At 44.5% G+C, this 21120-nt stretch overlaps 1 protein-coding gene across 6 annotated transcripts in view; it reads left to right on the forward strand.

Annotated features, from left to right (window-relative positions):
• Positions 1-21120, forward strand: part of myo9aa (myosin IXAa) — a 108236-nt gene that overhangs the window by 14911 nt on the left and 72205 nt on the right. For all 6 annotated transcript variants that reach the window (XM_034296099.1, XM_010875645.3, XM_010875662.3 and 3 more), the window contains exon 2: positions 11746-12724. In XM_034296099.1, the coding sequence (XP_034151990.1) occupies positions 11837-12724 (888 nt within the window). In that variant the 5' untranslated portion in view covers positions 11746-11836. The remainder of the gene's footprint in view (positions 1-11745; positions 12725-21120) is intronic.

A 21120-nucleotide genomic window follows, 5' to 3' on the forward strand; every position in this document is an offset into this window, starting at 1 on the left:
CTCTCTCTTCATATTGCTCTGAAACCAAATAAATGTTGGTGGGTCAGAAAGACTGCATCGGGGGTAGGCCTGCTATACATATAGTTTATTTTTCTACAACTATTGTGCTATCAATTATCTAATATCAAGTTACAGTGACCGCGTGCCAGAAAAAAGGTCATTATTTCAACTAGCGACCTCATTAGTGGCGTTTTTCCACTGCATGGTACCGGCTCGTCTCGACTCTAACCGCTTTGGGAGCTTTTCCACTGCATGATACCAGCTCGACTCGGCTCGCCTGTTTTGCTTTTCCACTTTCAAAAGCTGAAAAAGTTAGTTATCGTCACCTTTATTGATAGTTATTGTATACATGTCATTCACGAATGAAAAGTATGTTGTTTTGCCATAAAATATGTTCCTATGCCATGAAATGAAATTGCTTTGTCAGACTCGCTAGCAATTGCTCAATTCTTATGACTATTCCAGATGTTAGTAGATCCCGGTAAAGCTTATTACTGGGTAATACGCTGTTCAAACGGCCAGTGGCAAACGCAATACATAATAAGAAACGTTAGTCAGTTTATCTGTATCCATGTCATTCACCAATGACCAATTACACCAGGTGGTGTAGTGGTTAACGACACAGCCTTTCACGCGGGCGACTCGGGTTCCTAATCTCGAGGTGGCAACATTTCCCATTGCTGAACTAGGCTTGCCTGGTTTCTTGTTTTAGTACCTGCTTCGTCGAGGTTCCAAGCTAGCTGAGGCGATAACAAAAATGTCTTTCTAACTATTTTTGCAGTCTGCAATTTATCAAGACCAAAGTTACTGCTCACGCATGCTTCCTCGCTACTGCCGGTATAAACGCTGCCTTGTTTACAGTTGGCAACTCTTGAGTCAGTCGACGTCCCAGCAAACACGTTACGTAACCACGACGAACCTAAGGTAGGCTAGCTACAGTAGCTGTACCTGTAACGTCAGATAGTTCCATTTCGTACTGGTTACGTAACTGTCTCGCTACGTCGTGACAACGTAATATTTGCTGGGGTGGTATTATAGCCAGCAATTAATAAGGCAATTATTTATACATTTTAATCGGGATGGAGGGGTTATGTTGGTTGTCTTAAATGTGTTGGTGTTGAGTTGTTAGGTGTATACACTTAAATCTTACAGAACATTGCAGTTACGTCATCTTTTATACTGCAGGGCGATAATTCTATTCTACATTTTCACAGTTTTTCAAACAGGGTCTGTGACCATGTGTTATCCAGATTTAGTATACTTTGGATTTGCAACTTTACGTTCAAAGCTTGTCAATTTAAAAGAAAATTGATGGAGTTCATTCAATAGATTTTCCTGTTCACTGCAGGGTTTACGTTAGCCAGCAAATGCTGGCTTTTCGCCTGTATCAAATGTACGATATCTCCATTAATGTTCCCGTGTGTGTTGCGTTAGAGGAGGCGCTACGGCAGTTTTCCACTATGGGCAGGTACAGGGTACTATCTGCAGTGGAAAAGCAATCGAGGCAAGCCGTGTAGAGCCGAGTCGAGCTGGTACCATGCAGTGGAAAAGCGCCATTAGCTTGCAGGCACTCAACACTCCACAATGAGTTTCTGAAGCGTAATGAGACCAGGAAACCTCCTGCGATCATCCCACCCCACAAAGCAGAGGATGCAGCACCGACGTGCCCTTGTGGGACTGGAACCTAGACTGCGTAGTTGTATGGAACAGACAGCTTCCTGTTTGCCCAAGCAGTAGGCAACATTTTTACTTTTACATAAAAAAGGATGACCGTAAACAATGATGTATCAAGGACATGGAAGAAACGCGTGTGCAAAGAAAATATGATAAACATAATGGTTTCGCGAAAATAACTGACTTGTAGTCTACTCGCCCTCTATTACATTGGTGAGCAGTGGATTTCTCCTGAATGAGCTGTATGTTAGAGTACACATTTTGATGCGCTAATGTGGTTTTTGCAGAATATCCAACATACATCCAACACAAGAAATGTACCAGCGAAGCATGTTCTCTCCTTGAGACCTTTCAAATCTCCCTGAATTTACTAAGGAGCTAATATCATTTTCCCATTTACAGAGACTTGGCTCTGATCCTGCACATACGTCAGTCAAAGACTTTAGCTTCAACTTGCGGATTTCTAAAGCATTTTATACTTTCGGTAACATGTCGATTTGTTACGAACATTGGAAGACGGGTGTTTGTCTGTGAAGCAACAAGAAGAAAGTAATTCCCGACATAAAGACCCGGCCTATATTTTCACAATCATTTTTATAGTTGAGCTATGTAGTGGGCAGTGAACTAGCTAAGTTACGTGGAGATGGAGTGCTTGAATTAAACAGTGTGGACATTCAGTAGTCTCATGTCATGGTTGTGGGCATATCGTTTCACAAATATAATCTTTCATAAGCGCCCACTACACAATCCCAGATGACTATTTACTGTGCATACAGAGCAACTGCCTGTATAAGCCCTTGGAACAGCCAAAGGGATAAGGGCAGAAGTAAAAGAGGATATGTTTTGAGTTCAAGAGTAGCAGAGAATGTAGATCTGCCATTAGCAGAGTGGCAGAAGAAGAGTATAATCAGGGAGTGCATGTTTCATCAGGGAGTGCATGAAATGAAGGACGAATAGAGAGTAGTGGTAGGGAGTTGAATGATGTCATCCTCCCACTTCAGGCTGTGGTCTGTCTTTCACTCTCTCGTGATTCTCTTTCACAGTCTCTCTGGAATCATTCTATTTAACTGTCTCGCTTTCTATAACCTATCTATTACTCTGTCTCTGTTTCTCTTGCTCTCTCTCTTTCTGTCTGTCTTCACTCCCACTTATGGCTCAGATTTCGAGAAACAAGCACCCCCGCCCCTCACACACACACACACACACACACACACACACAAACACAAGACTGAGGTTGAAAGGTCTTAGGCCGCATTTCCACTGGTTCTTTATCCTGATACCAATGTGACACCAGTGTTTTATGTTAATGTCAGTTCCAGAGATTTGTGTTTCCATTAGGAATTGACACCTAAGACTTGGGGCAGACACTTGGGGTGGTGGGAAGGAGTAAACTTAAAAGAAGGCCTGCTTTTTAAATCCATATTCCAGTGATAACGAAAATATTTATTGACAGTATTATTTGATGTAAACAATGTCTGTAAGGAATTTCCTTCATCTAGATCAGGGGTGTCCAAACCATTCCACGGAGGGCCATGTGTCTGCAGGTTTTTGGTTTTTCCTATAAATTGGTTCCCAGTTCACACCTAAGAAACCAGGTGAGGGTAGAAACTAACCAATTAGTAACCTAATTAGTCAATCAAATACAAGGAGAGAGCGAAAACCTGCAGACACTAGGCCCTCCGTGGAATAGTTTGGACACCCCTGATCTAGAAAGGTAGGACGTTCTGTCCATACTATCTGCATGTATTTTAAGCTAGATAGCTTAAAAGTGCTGCTTTTTGAAAGGGTATTATGTTCATTATAACAGCCAGCAAAGCGTTAACATAAAACAAAGTTGACATATAATGCTTCCATAGCTACAAACGTTATGTGCCAATCTGTTGCTAGTTCTGTAGGCATTAATAGACATTTCCCTTCCAAGTGTAGTATGTGTCGTTGCATTAGCCAGACTTTTCAGGTCTAGCCAGACCTTCTGGGTCTAGGCTTCAAGTTAATATTTCATTTCTTTAAACCATGGTATGTGTTTACCTTGAAACAAAAGACTGATTGTTTTCATTCAGGACCTCGTATGGCAACTAGCTACTGTACATAATATAGAATGTTGTGTTTGCAAAGTTATCAATTGGATAGCTAGCTCTGTTTATCCAATTTGTTGGCTGCATTTATTTTCTTTCTAGATTACCAAGATCAGCTTCAAGCACGGAGCAGCATAAAGACATGATTGCAAACATGAAAACCGAAACGCCAGTGCCAAAGACTGTTTTTGGAGCAGAATATTTGGCCTGCCTTGAAACGAAACCTTTTAAACCATAAAGGAAACCCGTATTTTTTCAGTTGAGGATGTATAACTCTCAATAACATTTGCTGACTAATGTTTCAGGCTTAACCATCAGTTGTAACATTTATCTTTAAATGTTTGAGATATAGCCGTTGATCAGTATTATATGCTGGGTGGCTGCTGATAGTATTGACCAGTGCTCAGGATTGGCATAATTGTTTCAAATAGGGCCATGTGTTTTTGGCACCAAATGCCTGTGCTTGACAATCTCTGCTTTGGTATAGCATGATCAGTTACATTGAAAGCCTTAGGGAGATCAATAAGAAGTGAGTCACAGTGCAGTTTCTTTTATCGAGCGTTAGTGATATCATTTAAAACTTTCAGTGGCTGCTGTAATTGTACTATGCTTCCTGGTTGGTACATAGATAAGCTATAATTAGTTTATAAGAATTCCATTAGCTGTTCACTAACAAGAGTTTTAAATATTTTAGCCAGGGGTGACAGCTTTAAGATTGGCCTATAATTGTTTAAAAGTGATGGGTCTATCCCCTTTAGCAGAGGTGTAAAAGGGAGAGACCCATTTACACCACTGTAAAAGTATTTCATTATACATTCCAGTAAGATTGAAGAGATATGTAAGTTGTTCAGCAATAAATTCAGCTGCCAATTTCAAAAAGCAGGAATCAAGAAGATCAGGACTCTCTGATCTAAGGATTTCAGAGCTTTGTGTACCTCCTGCACTGAGCATGGCAAAAAACAGAAAGTTTGGCCAGCTCTCACTGGTTAAGGATCGAACAAAGACAGAGGAAACAGAATCAAAAAGCTTGTCAGATCATACAAAGCATATTAAATTCATATTAAAACAATTCAGCCTTTCAGTTTTGTTATATACAGCAAGTGGTACCAGACAAAAAAAATCCTTCCCGAGCAGAGAAGAACACTTGTTTCGTAGCTGCATCAGCATCATAACAGGATTTGCTTGCCTTTGCCCATGCTGTATCATGTTCATCAATAATACAAGATGATCTGTAAACCCACGGAATGGGGCATGTTTGTTCGTAATTTGTAAGAAACCATCATGTAAGAATTTCCCATTAGTTTCCACATCAGGAATGCGCAAAATTTTGCTCCAGCTGAAATTAAACGACTTATGAAAAAAAAGCCTGCTCAATAACAATCTTTACATTTATTTTATAAATGAAGCGCAGGTTTGTCTTAAGGAGCTAAGTATTTCCAACAGCTACAACAGCAAAATGGTCACTTTAATCATTACAGAATACACAAACTGCTGAGTATTTACGAGGAACATTTGTCCATATCAAATCAATTAGAGTCGATTTTTCAGGACATTTGAGATTTGGGGCAGGTAGGTGAGTTAGTCAGTTGGGAAATATTTCTAGAATTGCAATGCATTTTAAAATCGAAAGGCACTGCCTTTAACCAGCACCAGGTAAAATCACCAATACTGAGTTTGTCGAAACGTTTGTTATTTCGGTCCTCCTAAAAACACTGCAACATCCGTCGTCTTCCTACGTGCATCATAAACCAAACCTCAAACGCCCACCCCCAAATCCCAAAAGTCCCAGTGGCCCGGTACTTGGCACCAGGTGAGAGCCGGGCTACTCGGCCACGGGCCACTGGCCTACTGGCTCCGTTGCGTGTGAATTTGAAACGGGAAAGTTTTTGGACTTCAGGGTAAAATACCCCTGTTCGGCACCAGTGAAAACGAGGCGCTAATTATTTGACAGTGATGCAGGAAGAAAGAGAGGGGGAGAGACACAGCAGTGTCACCCATGCTCAGCCCACTCGTCAGCATACAGTTGGAGACTGTAGGTTGGCTTCACATTCAGTCTTTCCCTGTGTGGAATGTCTGACTGTGTGTTAGTCAGTGCACTGCTACACTTCTTGAGATGTGCTGGCCAGCTGAAGCACTGCTCGAGGGGACATACTCGACATACTCTGAATGGCTGGACCTGCCCAAATCCACGTTTGAAGGACATGACAGTGCCTCACATTCTGTCGACTGCTGAATGTGACTACTGAGTGAGAGGTGTCTTAAAATCAGTTTTTTGGAGAGTGGAGTGAAATGGAGAAATGTAATTGCACAATGCCACCTATTCAGAACATTAGGTGTCTGTTACGTGTGTTAGTTGGATTGACATGTTGACTTGTTTTCCTTTGGATTCGGGGAGCACACCCATGCTTGCTTCAAGTCACAAGGGGATTTGAATGTTTGGCATGTCCTTGAAACTCTGTGTAGATGGTGCTTAGGACCTTGTATTTACTTGTCTTGTCTGTGTACTATGCCAGCTGAGTCAAAGGAGTATGTCATGCTGACATTGAATTGTGAATGAAAACTCACTCATATTTTAATATCCATGCTGGGATGATTCGGCACATTAACCATTTGTGTCCGATCAATGTGAATTCATACAGTAGGGCTAAATCTCAACCTTTGTTATTAGCATAGGGTGAAAGCATTTTAAACACAATGATGTTACACTGCCTACTTGTTTTTATTTTTTTTAGCTTGATCTGTACATGCCCGTACGTTTTGGGAAGCTTCTCTTTGGTGTGTTGGATTAAAGATGAAAGGATTTGATCCACAGCCTATTTTTATTTGCATACTGATTTCAGGTCCTGGTGCAGTTCAACTGGTTGGGTTGGAGATGTCTATGGAGCATTGTACTTGAGGAGGTTGGTTGTGTGGCCGATTTCCCTATTAAAAAAAAACCATTATAGATTTGTAAAGCTACCCTTTTCCATAAATATTGGCTCTAGTGTCATAACAGATCTTCTGTCATTTTGCCAAGAGGGTTGAGGTCCAGTCAGTCCCAGCTAAACATCAGGGAACAGTCGCTAGGGTGTCAATGCAGCGTTTAGTCAGTAATGTTGCAATGCACCGTGTATATTAGACACTCCTTCTACGTACAGCCTGAACAAAGATGCTATAATCCAGCAGCTTTGGACAGATGTAGCTCCTCCCACCTGACAGTCTGACCCTCCCAACAGTGACATAGCCCCCCCCCCGACAAGTCCAGTGCCACGAGGATACAGTGATACCAGATAGACAGACAGACAAACACAGACAGACACATTGACAAAAAAAGTTGTTCACACGGCTTTTGTGAATTGGACCCGCACTTATGGTGGCAAACAAACTTGCGTTCGGATTTGATGAGGATTCCCCCAAGAGAAAGTGGCAAGGACTTGTGGTGTAAACCAAGACTGCCGGGGAAGAATTCCCTTCTTCAATTTTTTAATTAATTAAAGACTTCACTGTGATCAATTGTTTGATCCATAATGCCAAACATGATTGGCCTTTATTTAATAAGGCTTGCTTTTTCTGTCTTGGGTTTTTCACCATTTGAAGAAAAAAGAACTTGGCACACTCAGTTAAAACTAGTTTTTCTACTTTGTGTGTTTCATGTCTGTTTTCTAAAAGCCATGTTTTCTGAATTCTTTGAATGGCTGGCAGTTGTACTCTGCACTTGGTTGCGAACTTGTTAGAGACACAACTCTGGGCTCTGACTCGTTACAACATGGGTCTATGTTGAAAGAAAAATTTACATGAAAAGTAAATTACCAAAAGAGCAATTCTTTGGCTTATGAAGTGTACAGTGATTGTTTTTCACATGCACCGTCTAGAAGTGGAAGTGAATTAGTTCCTGTACTGTGGGGATGTTACAGGGGAACTGGCCTCTCCTTTAGGCCATAAAGTAGTTCCATGGGTGCCGGCTGTACGGTCCAGAACACATGTATGTAAACATGCATGCATACACATTCCTAGCAAAGTGGTGCAGTATCTCTAACAATTTTGCTCTGAGGCATTTTGAGCTTTTTTTTTCTCTGTTGGGACTGTCTCTGTGCAGTACGGTCAGGCAAAATAAAGTAAATTCAGATGCTCAACAGTTCGGGGTCTCCTTTACCGTATTTTTCGTTTCTTAATGCATAAAAGGTTTTCAATGGGTGACAGGTCTGGACTGCAGGCAGGCCAGTTGAGCACCTGGATGGCAGCATACTGCTGAAAAAAAGCAAGGCCTTTCTTGAAAATTACGTTGTCTGGATGGCAGCATATGTTGCTCCAAAACCTGTATATATTGTTCAGGATTAATGGTGCCTTCACAGATGTGCAAGTCACCCATGTCATGTGCACTAATGCACCCCCATACCATCAGCTGTGGTATTATCAGTGCTTTTGAACTCTGCACTGATAAGAAGCCGGATGGGCCCTCTCCTCTTTAGTCTGGAAGACACAACGTCCATCTTAAATTATCTCGGGCCCAGAGAAGGCGGCGGCAGTTATGGATCTTGTTTAGGGTTTCTTCTTTGCCTGGTAGAGTTTTAACTTGCATTTTTGTTCACAGAAAATGGTTGTTGATAGTGTTCCTGAGCCCATACAGTGATTTCCAGTACAGAATTGAAGATCACTTGCATCCAATATTGGTTATTGGTCCTTGCATACAGAGATTTCTCCGGATTCTCTGAAACTTTTAATGCTATTATGTGCCATATCCTAGGCAATTTTACGCTGAGAAACCTTATTCTTAAATTGTTCCACTATTTTCCTGCACAGCCTTTCAAAAGACGTGAACCCCTCCCCATCCTCACTTCTGACAGACCCATTCTGTTTGGAAGGATTTTTAAATACCCAAACATGTTAATGACCTGTTGCCAATTGACCCAATTAATTGTGTGATATTCCACAAGGTTTAGTTTTTAGCATTACACAACCTTCCAATCTTTTGTTACCTCTTTTCAAAAAAATTTTTAAACGTGTTGCTGGCATCAAATTCAAATGGGCTTATTTTTTTTTTACAATAAACAATCAAATGTCTCAGCTTCAATTTGATATGTTGTCTTTCTGCTATTTTCAATTGAAAATAGGGTTTAAATGATTTGCACATCATTGCATTCTATTATATATTTTTGGGGAAACGGTGTTGTAGGTTAATAGGGTTAAAGTGAAGATTACATATATGTATGTCCAAATATTTTACCAGAAGACGACGGCTTTACATGGGTTGTGATTATTTTTTCACATGACTGTATGAGAATGAGCGTAGAGGGCAATCTGGAGGGCGGACAAAGGGACTTTTGTCCTTTGGGGTCTTCCTGTTGGGTCAGCGTGCTGCGTCCCCAGCTCCAGGGCACAACCCCTGCCTTCTGTCCTCCACGGGACCTTTTCTTAAGTTCTATGAAATCATGCCCCACCAATGTTCTGACTCTCCATATCTGCGCAAGGACGTTCTCCACATCAAACGTTAAGATTGTTCCGTGATGGAATGTTGCAGGCCAAATAGATAGTGGTTTCAGAATGCAGTGGCAACAATGGCATGTTCTGTTCCAGTTTGTACAGGGTGTGTTCACTGATTCTTATTGACACTATGTATCTGAGTGTGTGGCGACTATGCATGCGCATGTTGTTCTGGAGTTATGAGGGTATGGGCTTGGTGTACTGCCTAACATTCCTGCTGTAAGGAATGTGTGAATGTGTATGTTGAATCAGGCCACTATACAATGACTTACACTTCTAGTGGTCTAGTGTTTAATGATTACTGGCTGTAGCCAACAGTGTTAATAACACTCTTAGCCCAATTTAAGGTTGGATTCATATGATATTTGAGTGTAAGATGCAGCTGATTAACAACTAAGACATTTTCTCACAGCCCTCTTTGGTCATATTTGCCTGAGGGAACTAATAATTTTCAGAGGACTCCGAAATATTAGGCTGATTGTCACGTATGTAAAAAAACAAAAAAACAAAAAGAAAAAACCCTAAACCAACATCAGCTAGTCTTGTGCTGACCCCAGGCACCCTCTCGCCCTCGGTGGTGAATAAAAGGATTGGAGATGGGAATCTGGACCCCTGGACAGTTACAGTGATTGCCAAGGCCTGGCGATCCCCTGGAGGTCACCATTAGTTGATTGTCCTGACGTGGTAAGCGTGGGCCAGCAAGGACAGCCAGGCAGCCACGGAGAGAGCGCCACCCTAAATCTCCTAACCCCTATCCTTTAAGCAGTGCACCGACCATCTGCTCTACTGCCCAACACACACACACACACACACACTCACACACACACACTCACTGCATAGTGCATCACTAATAGCCCCGGCGTGTGTGTTCGTGCCTATCCTTACGCAATCTGGTTAGCAAGGGTGCTTTGTGCGTGTGCTTTGTGCGTGTTGGCGGCATGTGGTGAGGGAAAAGCTAGTTACAGCCCGGTGGGGGGGTTTGAATATAGGCGGAGAGGAAATGGGAGAGAAGGGGGCAGCATTGTGTCAGGGGCCAGCTGGTGCCTGCTCTCTACTTTGCCCGCCACCTATATGCTTCCCTGATCCATTTCCTGTTTTCATTTTTTCTCCCCCCACATGCGGGTTTTTAATGGACAGGAACTGTTTTTCTCCGTCCTTAGCAACAGAAACAACACGGTCTAGGGGAGTGACCTGCGTCTGTGCGTTTTCCAGCTGACATGTTGTGAGGTATATTGTCTGCGTTGCGAACGGTTCACTTTGGCCCCCTGGTGTGTTTCAATAGTCCCGCCCAATGGCATGTGCAAAACAAAACACGTGCATTCTCTCTGTAAGGCATCCTTTTGGTGACAGTTGTATTAACTCTGCGGTGTGATGCATTCTATGGACTCTCTATAGTCTCCAGAGGTATGTTCAGCGTATACAAGAGGCCAAATAATATAGGGCTTAGAGGGCTATTCAAAACCAGACACAGAAACCTGTTTTTGTATTGAGCAGCTGAAAGACCTGGCTGTAGTCCAACATGTCTGTGTGTAAGTGTGTTTGTGTGTAAGTGTGTTAGTGTGTATGTGTGTTAGTGTGTATGTGTGTTTGTGTGTATGTGTGTGAGGCTATACTTACAGTATAATAGTAATCCATGGCTACTTCCCTTTTGCTCGTGCACACCAGTGAAAAATGCATTTTTAGGGTTATGGTTTTAGAGTAAATTATTGTACCCCTGATGTCCCCGAACAAGCGTGTGAATGCATAACTCGAGAAATAAGGCTAAACGTAGTCCTGTTTCTCAACGTTAATTTAGTAAAATGTACATGTAATACATACCAGAAATACACATCTTGGTAGCTGTTACAGTACTGTTTTGAAGCCAATCTCAGTCTCAGGCCGTTTAATATATTCCATCGCTCTTGAGGTTAGAAGGCTTCACTTGGACTGAAGTCTTTCCTCCTAATGTTCTGCTCTCCCTGTGGATATCCAGTCACCCCATCATGACTTTTGGGGGTGTGTTAAGTTGTGAATGGTGTTATTGTGTGTTCAATAGAGAAGCTGGCAGCTGGTAGTCTTGGCCTGGGGAACACCTGCTGCTGTGCGGTGTGTAGATAATCATTTAGTGGCTCTGGATTCCGTTATCCCCCACTCTTTCCGTCTCTTCGCAAGTTCATGTAGGTCAGCCAGAAAGAAATACATTGAGCAGTTTTTCATCTGAGATGCATTTAGGGACTGAATATTTACTGTGTTGTGGCGTTGACTGATAAGAGTGGCAGAAGAAGACCTAACGTTATGAGATCATTGGTGCTCGTTTTGCTGACCACCAAGTAACCTGAAAATGAGTTGGCACATTTATTATTTACATAATTCGGCAGATGCTCCCATCCAGAGCGACTTACAGAAGTGAGTGCTTCCATTATCGTCCTTGAACCCACAACCCTGACGTTGTGAGCGCCACGCTTTGACAAAGTGTGCAACGTCTGTAAGTTACGCCTCTTGTTGTCAGCATGCTGTCACCTCTGACCCTCCTCTCTTTGTCTCCCGTCTCTTCCAGCTGCGATGTCTTAACGCCGTGGAGGACCCTACCCTGCTGCGTGGAGGACGTGCGAGGTCCATTGGCTGCTAATGGGAACCCCATCAACGCCATGAGTGTTCGCGATGGTGGGGGGATCGGCGGCGTGGGCACGCTGGGCAGGCGCGGGCGCTTCGAGGACTCGGAGTTCACCCTGCGCATCTACCCGGGCGCCTTGGCCGAGGGCACCATCTACTGCCCCGTGAGCGCCCGCAAGAGCACCACAGCTGCCGAGGTCATCGAGCGCTGCCTGGAGCGCCTGCGTCTTGACCGCGAGCGCTGCTACGTGCTAGCCGAGGTCAAGGAGTTCGGCGGTGAGGAGTGGATCCTGAACCCCACCGACTGCCCTGTCCAGCGGATGATGCTCTGGCCGCGCGGCGCTCTGGAGCAGCGCTCCGGCGGCGGCGGCGGCGAGGACTACCGCTTCCTGCTGCGCCAGAAGAACCTGGACGGCTCCATCCACTACGGCGGCAGCCTGCAGATGTGGCTGCGCGTGACGGAGGAGCGGCGGCTCATGATGGAGCGCGGCCTGCTGCCGCCGCGGGAGGAGGCCCGCGGGGATTACGCCGACCTCTGCCGCCTGCCGGAGCTCACGGAGCGCTCGCTGCTGGACAACCTGCGCTCGCGCTTCCGCCAGGAGCGCATCTACACGTACGTCGGCAGCATCCTCGTGGTCATCAACCCCTTCCAGTTCCTGCCCATCTACAACCCCAAGTACGTCAAGATGTACGACAATCACGCGCTGGGAGAGCTGGAGCCGCACGTCTACGCCGTGGCGGACGTTGCCTACCACGCCATGCTGCAGCGGCGCAGGAACCAGTGCATCGTCATCTCCGGGGAGAGCGGCTCGGGGAAGACGCAGAGCACCAACTTCCTGATTCATCACCTGACGGCGCTCAGCCAGAAGGGCTTTGCCAGCGGGGTGGAGCAGATCATCCTGGGGGCGGGACCGGTGTTAGAGGTGAGGGCGCCTGTTCTATAAAGCTGGGCGGGTGGAATTTCTTCGAGAACTGCGATGAAATGAGGCGAAAGGCTTTTTGTGCCGTCTTCACTCAGCCCGTCTAGGATGGCTTGTGTTTATCTAACATGAATTCCTGAAGAGTAGGTGTACGCTATACTTTGTCAGTACCTGTGGCTGATGATGATGATAATATTAATAATAATAATAACAGGAATAACATATTGACTAAAAATGTTATCAGTTTTCCAGTGCTGCTTCTCTATTGTAACGTTGGGTTGATTGTATGAGTGTGTTCAGGCTGTGAGGGGTTTGGTGACAGTAACTTACGCAACAGCGTTTAGCCGCAGGGACAGCTGGGTTCTGCTGCTCTATGGAACGACTTGTTGTAGCTTTTATCCAGCTGCGTAGGGATTATATTGTACACAGAGAAGCTTTTTCCTTTTGCACACAGCAACCTCTAAATGGCAACATTTCTGCAGGCGTGATCCACGGTCTCACCAAACCCAAAGCAGCATAAAAGAATGCCAATACAAAATGTAAAAAAAATAAAGTAGAAATGAGATGGAATCTGTTCTGACACGGGCCAGCAAATGAGCTAAGATGGGAGGAGAAACAGTTGTTTTTAAGCATAACCTAGATTTTTTGAATAACAAGCACTGTATGTAACATTCGAGAATGCAGTCCTCTGTTTCCTGAACATTCCAGTCATGTGTTCTGACTGACCTGATATCGTGGTAAATATCTGGAACTCCAACGTAAACCGGTCATCTGCGTGTAACATGAACAACACCTGAACCAGTTTTTACAGTAATACTCTACAGACACAATCTAATCAGTGACAGATCTGGTTAGTACCCAAACCTGATGCATTGTTCTGTAATGTAATTGTTTTTGTTGTTTTCTCGTCTCAGTTGTTTGCCTTTACCTGACTAACTCTCTGTTTACAGTAACTTGGGTTTCATTGGGTGTGGGAGAGAACACATTCCATCGGGTGTTTCTAGGTGGAAATCAGTGTGCCACCTCACTCTCTTACATTTGAACTGGGGACCTTCAGTGGAGCTTTTACAAAGTGCACTGTTTTTCGTCTTCATTTGTGGATCTGACACGCTGTAGTTTTCTGTCGGCTCTAGAACCCTTTTCTGTGTGCACCTTAGATTCAGTCTGTATGACAACATGTTACACCTCTACCACGAATCAAGCGTTTGAATGAGCAGTGTTAATGTAGAACCGTCCACCTTCAGCGTTGGGTCCGATACGAGTCTGAAAGCCAAGTACGTGGCTAAATGGAACCAGGATGCAAAGGCACTATAACAGAAAGGTTTTAGTTCAGCCGGCTAACTTCCCAGGAATGCCATTGGTGAGGCCGTTCTGGAGAGCTCACGTGTATGCGATGTTGGTTAATCTCTAACACACCATCACGACTGAGTGGTTTTCGAGTGCAGAGGAGCCGCCTTTTAATTGTTTGCACAGTGAGATTATGTTATCTGCCCTTTTACGATTACGACCAGGGCTGGAGTGACACCAGGGCATAGCAGGGGTATGGGACAGGACCTACAGTACCAGTAAAACGTTTGGACACAGAGATTGGAAATCATACCTATTAAGGATATATGTGTGTATACACACCGCCAAGGTTTACTACACACACCAAGTAGTAACTGACTGATGCTGATATTGAAGACTTCCTGTTTTGCATGTAATATTTCATTTTTATTATCAGCAGGTACCCCTAGCTGTTTGGGTATTTAACCCGAATTGCTCGCTCACACCTCTCCAATTTCAAGTGGTTTGCTCAAAAGCAGCTTTTTGACTTTTGGGATTGTCTTTGTGTGCAACAGACAATTGTATTGCGATAATCTCAGTCATTCGCACTACTCTATACAGTGCATAGTCGATGTGAGCATTTAAATCAAGGCGCTTTTGATGCTACTCTAAGGTGCTGCCTCCACATGCGAGGGGTCGCGGTTCACTCTCGATTAAAAGCAATGTGCTTCTGGATCATCTGAGGTTGGAGCGCCTGGAGTAGCTAGCTGGCTATCAGAGCTAACCTCAGCTGTCACGCACCACTCAGACAGCCACTGTAAACATGTGGTATGTCCGTTAATGTTGAAGCAGGGGCCATACTGTACTGTTAGCTGGGGTAAGCTGTTAGGAAGCTTGTCAGGAAACCCATTTCCGGGCCAAAAACATTTAACCATAAAATTAAGAATTTAAAATGCACCTGCTAGCATTGTTGAATTCTGGCAATTGGTGATTGATGGTGATTGATTGGTGATTGACTGGTGATCGGCTTTAAGCTTAAAGGGACTTGTAGCACATAGGACACTCTCTTCAAGGCCATACTTTTATTCAATGCCTAATTAGGCTCCTGAGTTTAATAAGGGCCCTAAAGGTTTGGAAATGCTAAAATGCATGTTGTAGCAGCAATCTACTGCTTTATCGTCTAGCTTTTTACGTGGCAGCAGTAACTTATGAAATTCAGCAGACAAGGTAGAGTGAGTGTAAAGAGTAGGTTATTGTCAACTCCCCTCAGGTGAAATTATTGAATTACTGTTGCAAAGTCGAGCAGACAGTCATTTTGTAATGGCTGTCAGTCGGGAGGCTCACCCCATGCTTTGGACAGACAGGTTGTTAACGCTTGATAGAAGATATCACTTACAAGAGACTTTACTTGGTTTGGAGCTCTGCCAACATCCACAGTGAGCTGTTCGCTACTGACATACCGTTTTGTTCAAGTGCTCGAATTAATCAAGCTTTGGATTGATCGAAATGAATAGTTAGACTCAAGACGCAACTAGCCAGTTGGGGCATGTTTCTGGCAACTAGCGAGCAATAAGATCATGTTTCTAGGTTGCATACCTTGATGGTTTTGACTCGGTGTGTTGGGATCACTGAAGGTTCAAAATAAATTTAGGAGGTAGATGGGTTACGTCTTTCCTCAATCAGTCATTGCTATCTTCTTTCGGACTACTAATAACTGTCTAAAATGAAGATGAATGTTGAGTGTACATGGGATACGACACATCATTCCAAACATTTTTTACATGCCTCTCCTAGTTACGGCAGAAACCTATGCGTTAACCGTTTTGCTGCATATTTTTTACGCGGCAAAATAACATTTTCCTTCACACCCTTGCTTCCTTGGATGAGAAGAATCCTAACCAGTTTGCCTTAAATTATGCCTTTTGCCTTAATTTAACTAATTATGTGCTTTGTAGAAGTTGTCATGTCATGCATCCACTCTCTGTCTCCTTTTCCCAGACACAAAGCTAACTGAGAAATATTTCTGTAATTAACAGAACTATAATTTACACTAAAATAAAATAAATATTTATTGCTACTATTTAAAATATTTACATCATGCCACACAATATAAAATACAGGGACACAAACTTACAGAAAGCGGCATGGGTAAAGTTGTCTGAGTGTATCAGTGAACCTGGTGTTTTTGTTTTTTTTAAGACGATTAATGCACATTTATCTACACCAGTGGTTCCCAACCAGGGGTACTAGGACCCCTGGGGGTACTTGGCCTTTCCACAGGGGGTACTTGAAAACACTCATGACACCATAGACTTACTAGTGAAATTAACATGAGGGGGTACTTCAGGGGTACTGAAAGCAGTGCAAATTCTTTTTGGGGGTACAGTAACTGAAAAAGGTTGGGAGCCACTGATCTACACAGCTGCTGAGTGGATAAAGCAGTACAGTTAGAAGCAGCACGTTTGACGTCGGTTTCATAACTAGCAGGTTCATATCCAGATGGTAGTTTAATTTGCAGGTGTTTTTCCCCATGCCTTCAAGATGGATTAGACGTATGTTTGGGATCGTTGTTTAGGAGAGACAAGTTCAGTATCAGTAAAATGTGGTATGTGCCGCACTAACAAATAACCTACATCGTAATCCTTCAAAAATGAATTGTTTTACAGCATTTACACTAACAGTTTGCTTTGTCTACTCGTTCTAGACAAATGGCCTGCGGTTATGATTTCTTCTAATCCAGCAATTTTGAAAGGTTCTTCAAAACAAAGCAGAGTTACGGCAACTTGCCATTGATTTAACAGAAACAGAAAACACGTAGGTAATTTCAGTGGCGGGAAGGGAATATAAATATATTATGGATACCACGTTAGCACAAACTGTTTACCAGCTGCTCGTGGACGTGAGTAAAGCGGTTTGGAGACTGCTGGCCTCCGTCTGTTTGAGTCAGGTAAAGGAGTGCGAGATGACTTACACTTCTGCTTCTACAGTTGCATAATTGTCATCTGTCTTTGAAGAGCAGTGAGCTGCCACTGGGGAACCAGTGTGAGAGCAGTTGGGGCTTTCACTGGAGGCCGTTTCAAGGCTCCTGTCACGTCGTCTCTTGTGTCTGTATCAAATCAAACTGTATTTATCACACTCTTAGTTAGCTGTGGGTGTAGACTAAACATGAAACACCTTAATTAATGTCAAGTCTGCACCTGTTGTTAACAAAGCTAATGGCAAATAACATCTGATTGGTGCGTGTGTGTATGCGGGCATGCGAGTTCACGCACGCTTGTGCAAGCCTCCACAAAACCAGGCATCAGTAGCTGTCTTAGAGACTGCTTTCGTTTTCTTCTCCCTTTCAGCATTGACTCGGCAGGGTGAGGTGGTTTGGCGATGGGATGGTTACCGGTTGATGGAGGGTTTGAAACACAGGCCAGACACCCAGTCCATAGGCAGGCCCGCTGAGGAATCAGGGAGTCAAGTAACATGACTGAAATGTAGCCCACTGAAAAGGGATTATGAGATGAAGACCTCCTTCTGTAGGGTCAGGTTAGGGAGTGAGTATGTGGATGGAGAGCTGTTGTAGGGAGACTTTTTGGCACCGTGCTTTATGCTACTATTGCCCTCTCCCGATGGCATCAGCAGCCAACAGAAACACAGGCTGAGTGAGTCATCCCAGGTCTGCAGGATCTCCTTACCGATCTTTCTCTCTCCCCGTTCTCTATAGCCTGACCGCACGGCACACACATTTGGTTTTACACAAGCCCCGACTGGACGTGTCGCTTCCTACATCAGAAACCGATGTGTCCAATTGGCCAATGGATCCCGATCTCTGTGGTCTTTCTGTTGCCTAGGGGAATATATTTTTTTTAAATCCCCCCCCCCAATACCTGACCTGTGTGTGTGTTTTGGGCGGGGTGGGGGTGGGGGGGGCATACAGGACTGATTGCTATCATGAGTTTGTGTGTGTTGAGAGGGCTGTGGGGGAGAGTGAGAGGTGGAGCAGTGTGCAGGCTGGGCTGAATGCACACAAGGTTTTGTAACCGGAGGCCCGCGCGCAGTATCGGCTGGCTGAACAAACGGCCAACAGTGATACCGGCTCAGTTTGAGTTACCGTTGAGGAAACAATAGAAAGGGCTAAAGGTGCCATTTCTGTTTTGCAACGCCTGTGTAGCTTTCTCACTCCGCGAGCCTGAAGAGGAGGTTATTCCATTGCTAACCCGGGGTGGGGTGGGTGTTTCCGTGTCAGACGTCCTACGAGTAGATTCTCTCTCATTAAGACCGCAGAGAGGCGGAGACGTCCTGCGTCAGGGAGGACACGAGATAAGCACCCTCGCTGAGTGATTTTCCGGGTAATAATGCGCTGCCAATGGGCCCTCTCAACTCTGCTTTCATTAGGCGCGGGGTTATGTGGGAACGTCAGATGTCCTTACTGTGATTTAAAAGTCGGGCCCTTTGAATGCGTTAATCCTGAGGAGGATTTCCACGGTTTCAGTCGTCTTCCATCATCTTGAGGTCGGCCTTGTTACCAAACTACCTAAACGAGGAGGTTATCGACTATAATCCTTTCTCATTCTGATAGTTCATTGGTTGCATGTCGTGTATAAACCTGTTGAGGACACATGCGTCTCTTCCTTGGGTGGTATGCTGTCAACCAGCCTCATTTAAACAGCTGTGACAGTCCAGCCTTCTCTGAACTACATACCTCCGCTGACTACCCGGTGGGTGTGTATGTGAACACATCCCTTTCAGTGAGCTGTAGGGATCGAACTGAGTTCAGGCATAGGGACGACTTCACAATTCCATAATGGGAAAAAAAAAAAACGTCATTTTTATTAAATGTCTTCTACAAATGCCATCATGCGGTTGCTACTTAGCAGCCCTGTTGGCAGTCCACCTCATTGAAGATTGATTCGCTAAACGTCTGTCTCAGCTTATCCCAACGAGTGTTTAAGGAATGTAAACCAACTGCTCTCTGCTTCTTCTCAACAACTCCCGTGGCCTTATCTCCTCAGTCCGAGCCGGAGATGAGTGGACGCGGCGCAGGGCTGCGAGTGAAGGCTGTTGCGTTGCAGTGCTAGCCAGACGTTTGGGAGGCTCCACTACATTGCGGGTACAGTACACGCTGTTCCACCCGGGCCCTCCTTTGTCATCCTGACTGGACGTTCATGTATGAATGTATTGCACTCTTGTGTCATTTTTATCTGCTTGCACTGTACCTGACACCAGAAGTCAAGCTCTTTCAGGAGTAATATAGTTTTCCCTCAGACGTTCCCCTGGGAACGATAAGCTCTCAAAGATAATCAGCTATAAGCGGCTGCTCCTCCTTTTGGCCCAGGGGGCTGCAGCCAGGTTGTTGTTCAGTCAGACATTCTTTTTTTTTATGTTGATCCAAGTATCAGGGTCAAAGTTGATACTTTGAAGGTTTAGAGCTGGTTTTTGTGTGTGTTTCTGTCCACTCCCATTACTGAATTAAAGGAAGAGACGCTCATCTGGCCGTGTTCTTCTGCCAGACCCTCCCAGAGCTCCATGTCAACATCCTGTCTCTTTGACTGGGGGTTCTACGTATTTGGGATACACAGTGCAGATGTTGGACAAGTGCAGAATAACAACCTCATACCTCTATTGTATCAGTATGGTGTAAAACCTTTTTTTTTTTCTTTAGTCCTTGGTCTGCAAATCTTACATTTTTCTGCCGTCAATTCAGGATTGTGACTTAAGGGTCTCAAAGACGTTCTTCTTTTGACCAAAAAGGTCTCGAAGACCCTTCAAACAATACAGTGTTTGTCAGAGATTGTTGATAAAGCTGTACAGAAACATATCAGTGAAATGCAAGAACACTAGCTAGCCAACCATGTGTCTGTGAAGCTTCAGGAAGGCTTTTTATTGAAGGGAGGCCGAGGAGGGCACTCTGACTCCATGTCAGCACAGTGTGGCCAGCACCTGTTTGTTGGTATTCATTAGCCGGCATTGAACACTGCCCCCGCCATACCCGGGCCCCTGTTTGTGTGGCCAGATAGATGGGAGAGTAGATAGGAATACACTTGACATCGGACAGAAATGTGTCAACTCTATCCAGATTTCAGTGTGTAGAACTATCCACCTAGTCTCTAATTGTCTCCCAAACCCACAGTTGTGACGAGGAACACTCCTCTCAATGAACAGGATTGATGAACAGCCTGCCAGTCATAAACAGGCTTGATTAACAGCCTACCAGCCATAAACAGGCTTGATGAACAGCCTACCAGTCATAAACAGGCTTGATGAACAACCTACCAGTCATAAACAGGCTTGATGAAGAGCCTACCAGTCATAAACAGGCTGGATGAACAGCCTACCAGTCATAAACAGGCTTGATGAACAGCCTACCAGTCATAAACAGGCTTGATGAATAGCCAACCAGTTATGAAATGGCTTCCCAGTGAGTTCCCCAAACCATTAACTAATGCACACTCTGTGTCCTTCCTGTTCTTTAAAGTGCTGTCTGTGCAAATGATGAGATGGAAAATATACATTATTCTGTGTTGCCTCCTTTCCTCCAGGTGACACTACATGATTTAATGGTTTCAGTTTAAATGCACCCTGGTCACCCAGTGATTGACAGGAGAGCCAGTTACTCCCGATGTTTTCAGCACCCATAGTGACGATCATTCACTTACTTGACTCACACATTACAAATATGCCATCTCCCTGTCCGCCTGTCTCCCTGTCCGCCTGTCTCCCTGTCCGCCTGTCTCCCTGTCTGTCTTTCCTCCTGTTCTGTTTCCTTCTCACTCACCCGGCCGCCCAGAGCACATACCATCTTTCCGTCTGTGGCCTTGACTGTGTCTGTGCGCAGCTGGCTGTGTTCTCCTCCTGGTCCCTGTTCTGCGGCCCTCCGCGCTCCTCGCCTGTCCCGAACGTGTAAAGGAGCGGATGCGAGTTGTTTTAAGAAGTCCTTTGTGTACTCTCGCTCATCCTCTGCCTCCACTTTCCATCCTTTTCTCCGCAAATGCTTGGTTATCGTTCCCTGTGTCCTGTCAGTCCGAGTGTATAAATCTTCCTGTCGCCGGGGGCAGCTATTTCTGTAGATCACACCAAAGTTAGTTGCCTTGTGTGCGTCACCTGTCCGCCTGTCTCTAGGTAACCATTACATTGTGAATCCTGTC

This window comes from Esox lucius, chromosome 2, assembly GCF_011004845.1.
Source record: "Esox lucius isolate fEsoLuc1 chromosome 2, fEsoLuc1.pri, whole genome shotgun sequence".
In the NCBI taxonomy this organism is placed as follows: Eukaryota; Metazoa; Chordata; class Actinopteri; order Esociformes; family Esocidae; genus Esox; species Esox lucius.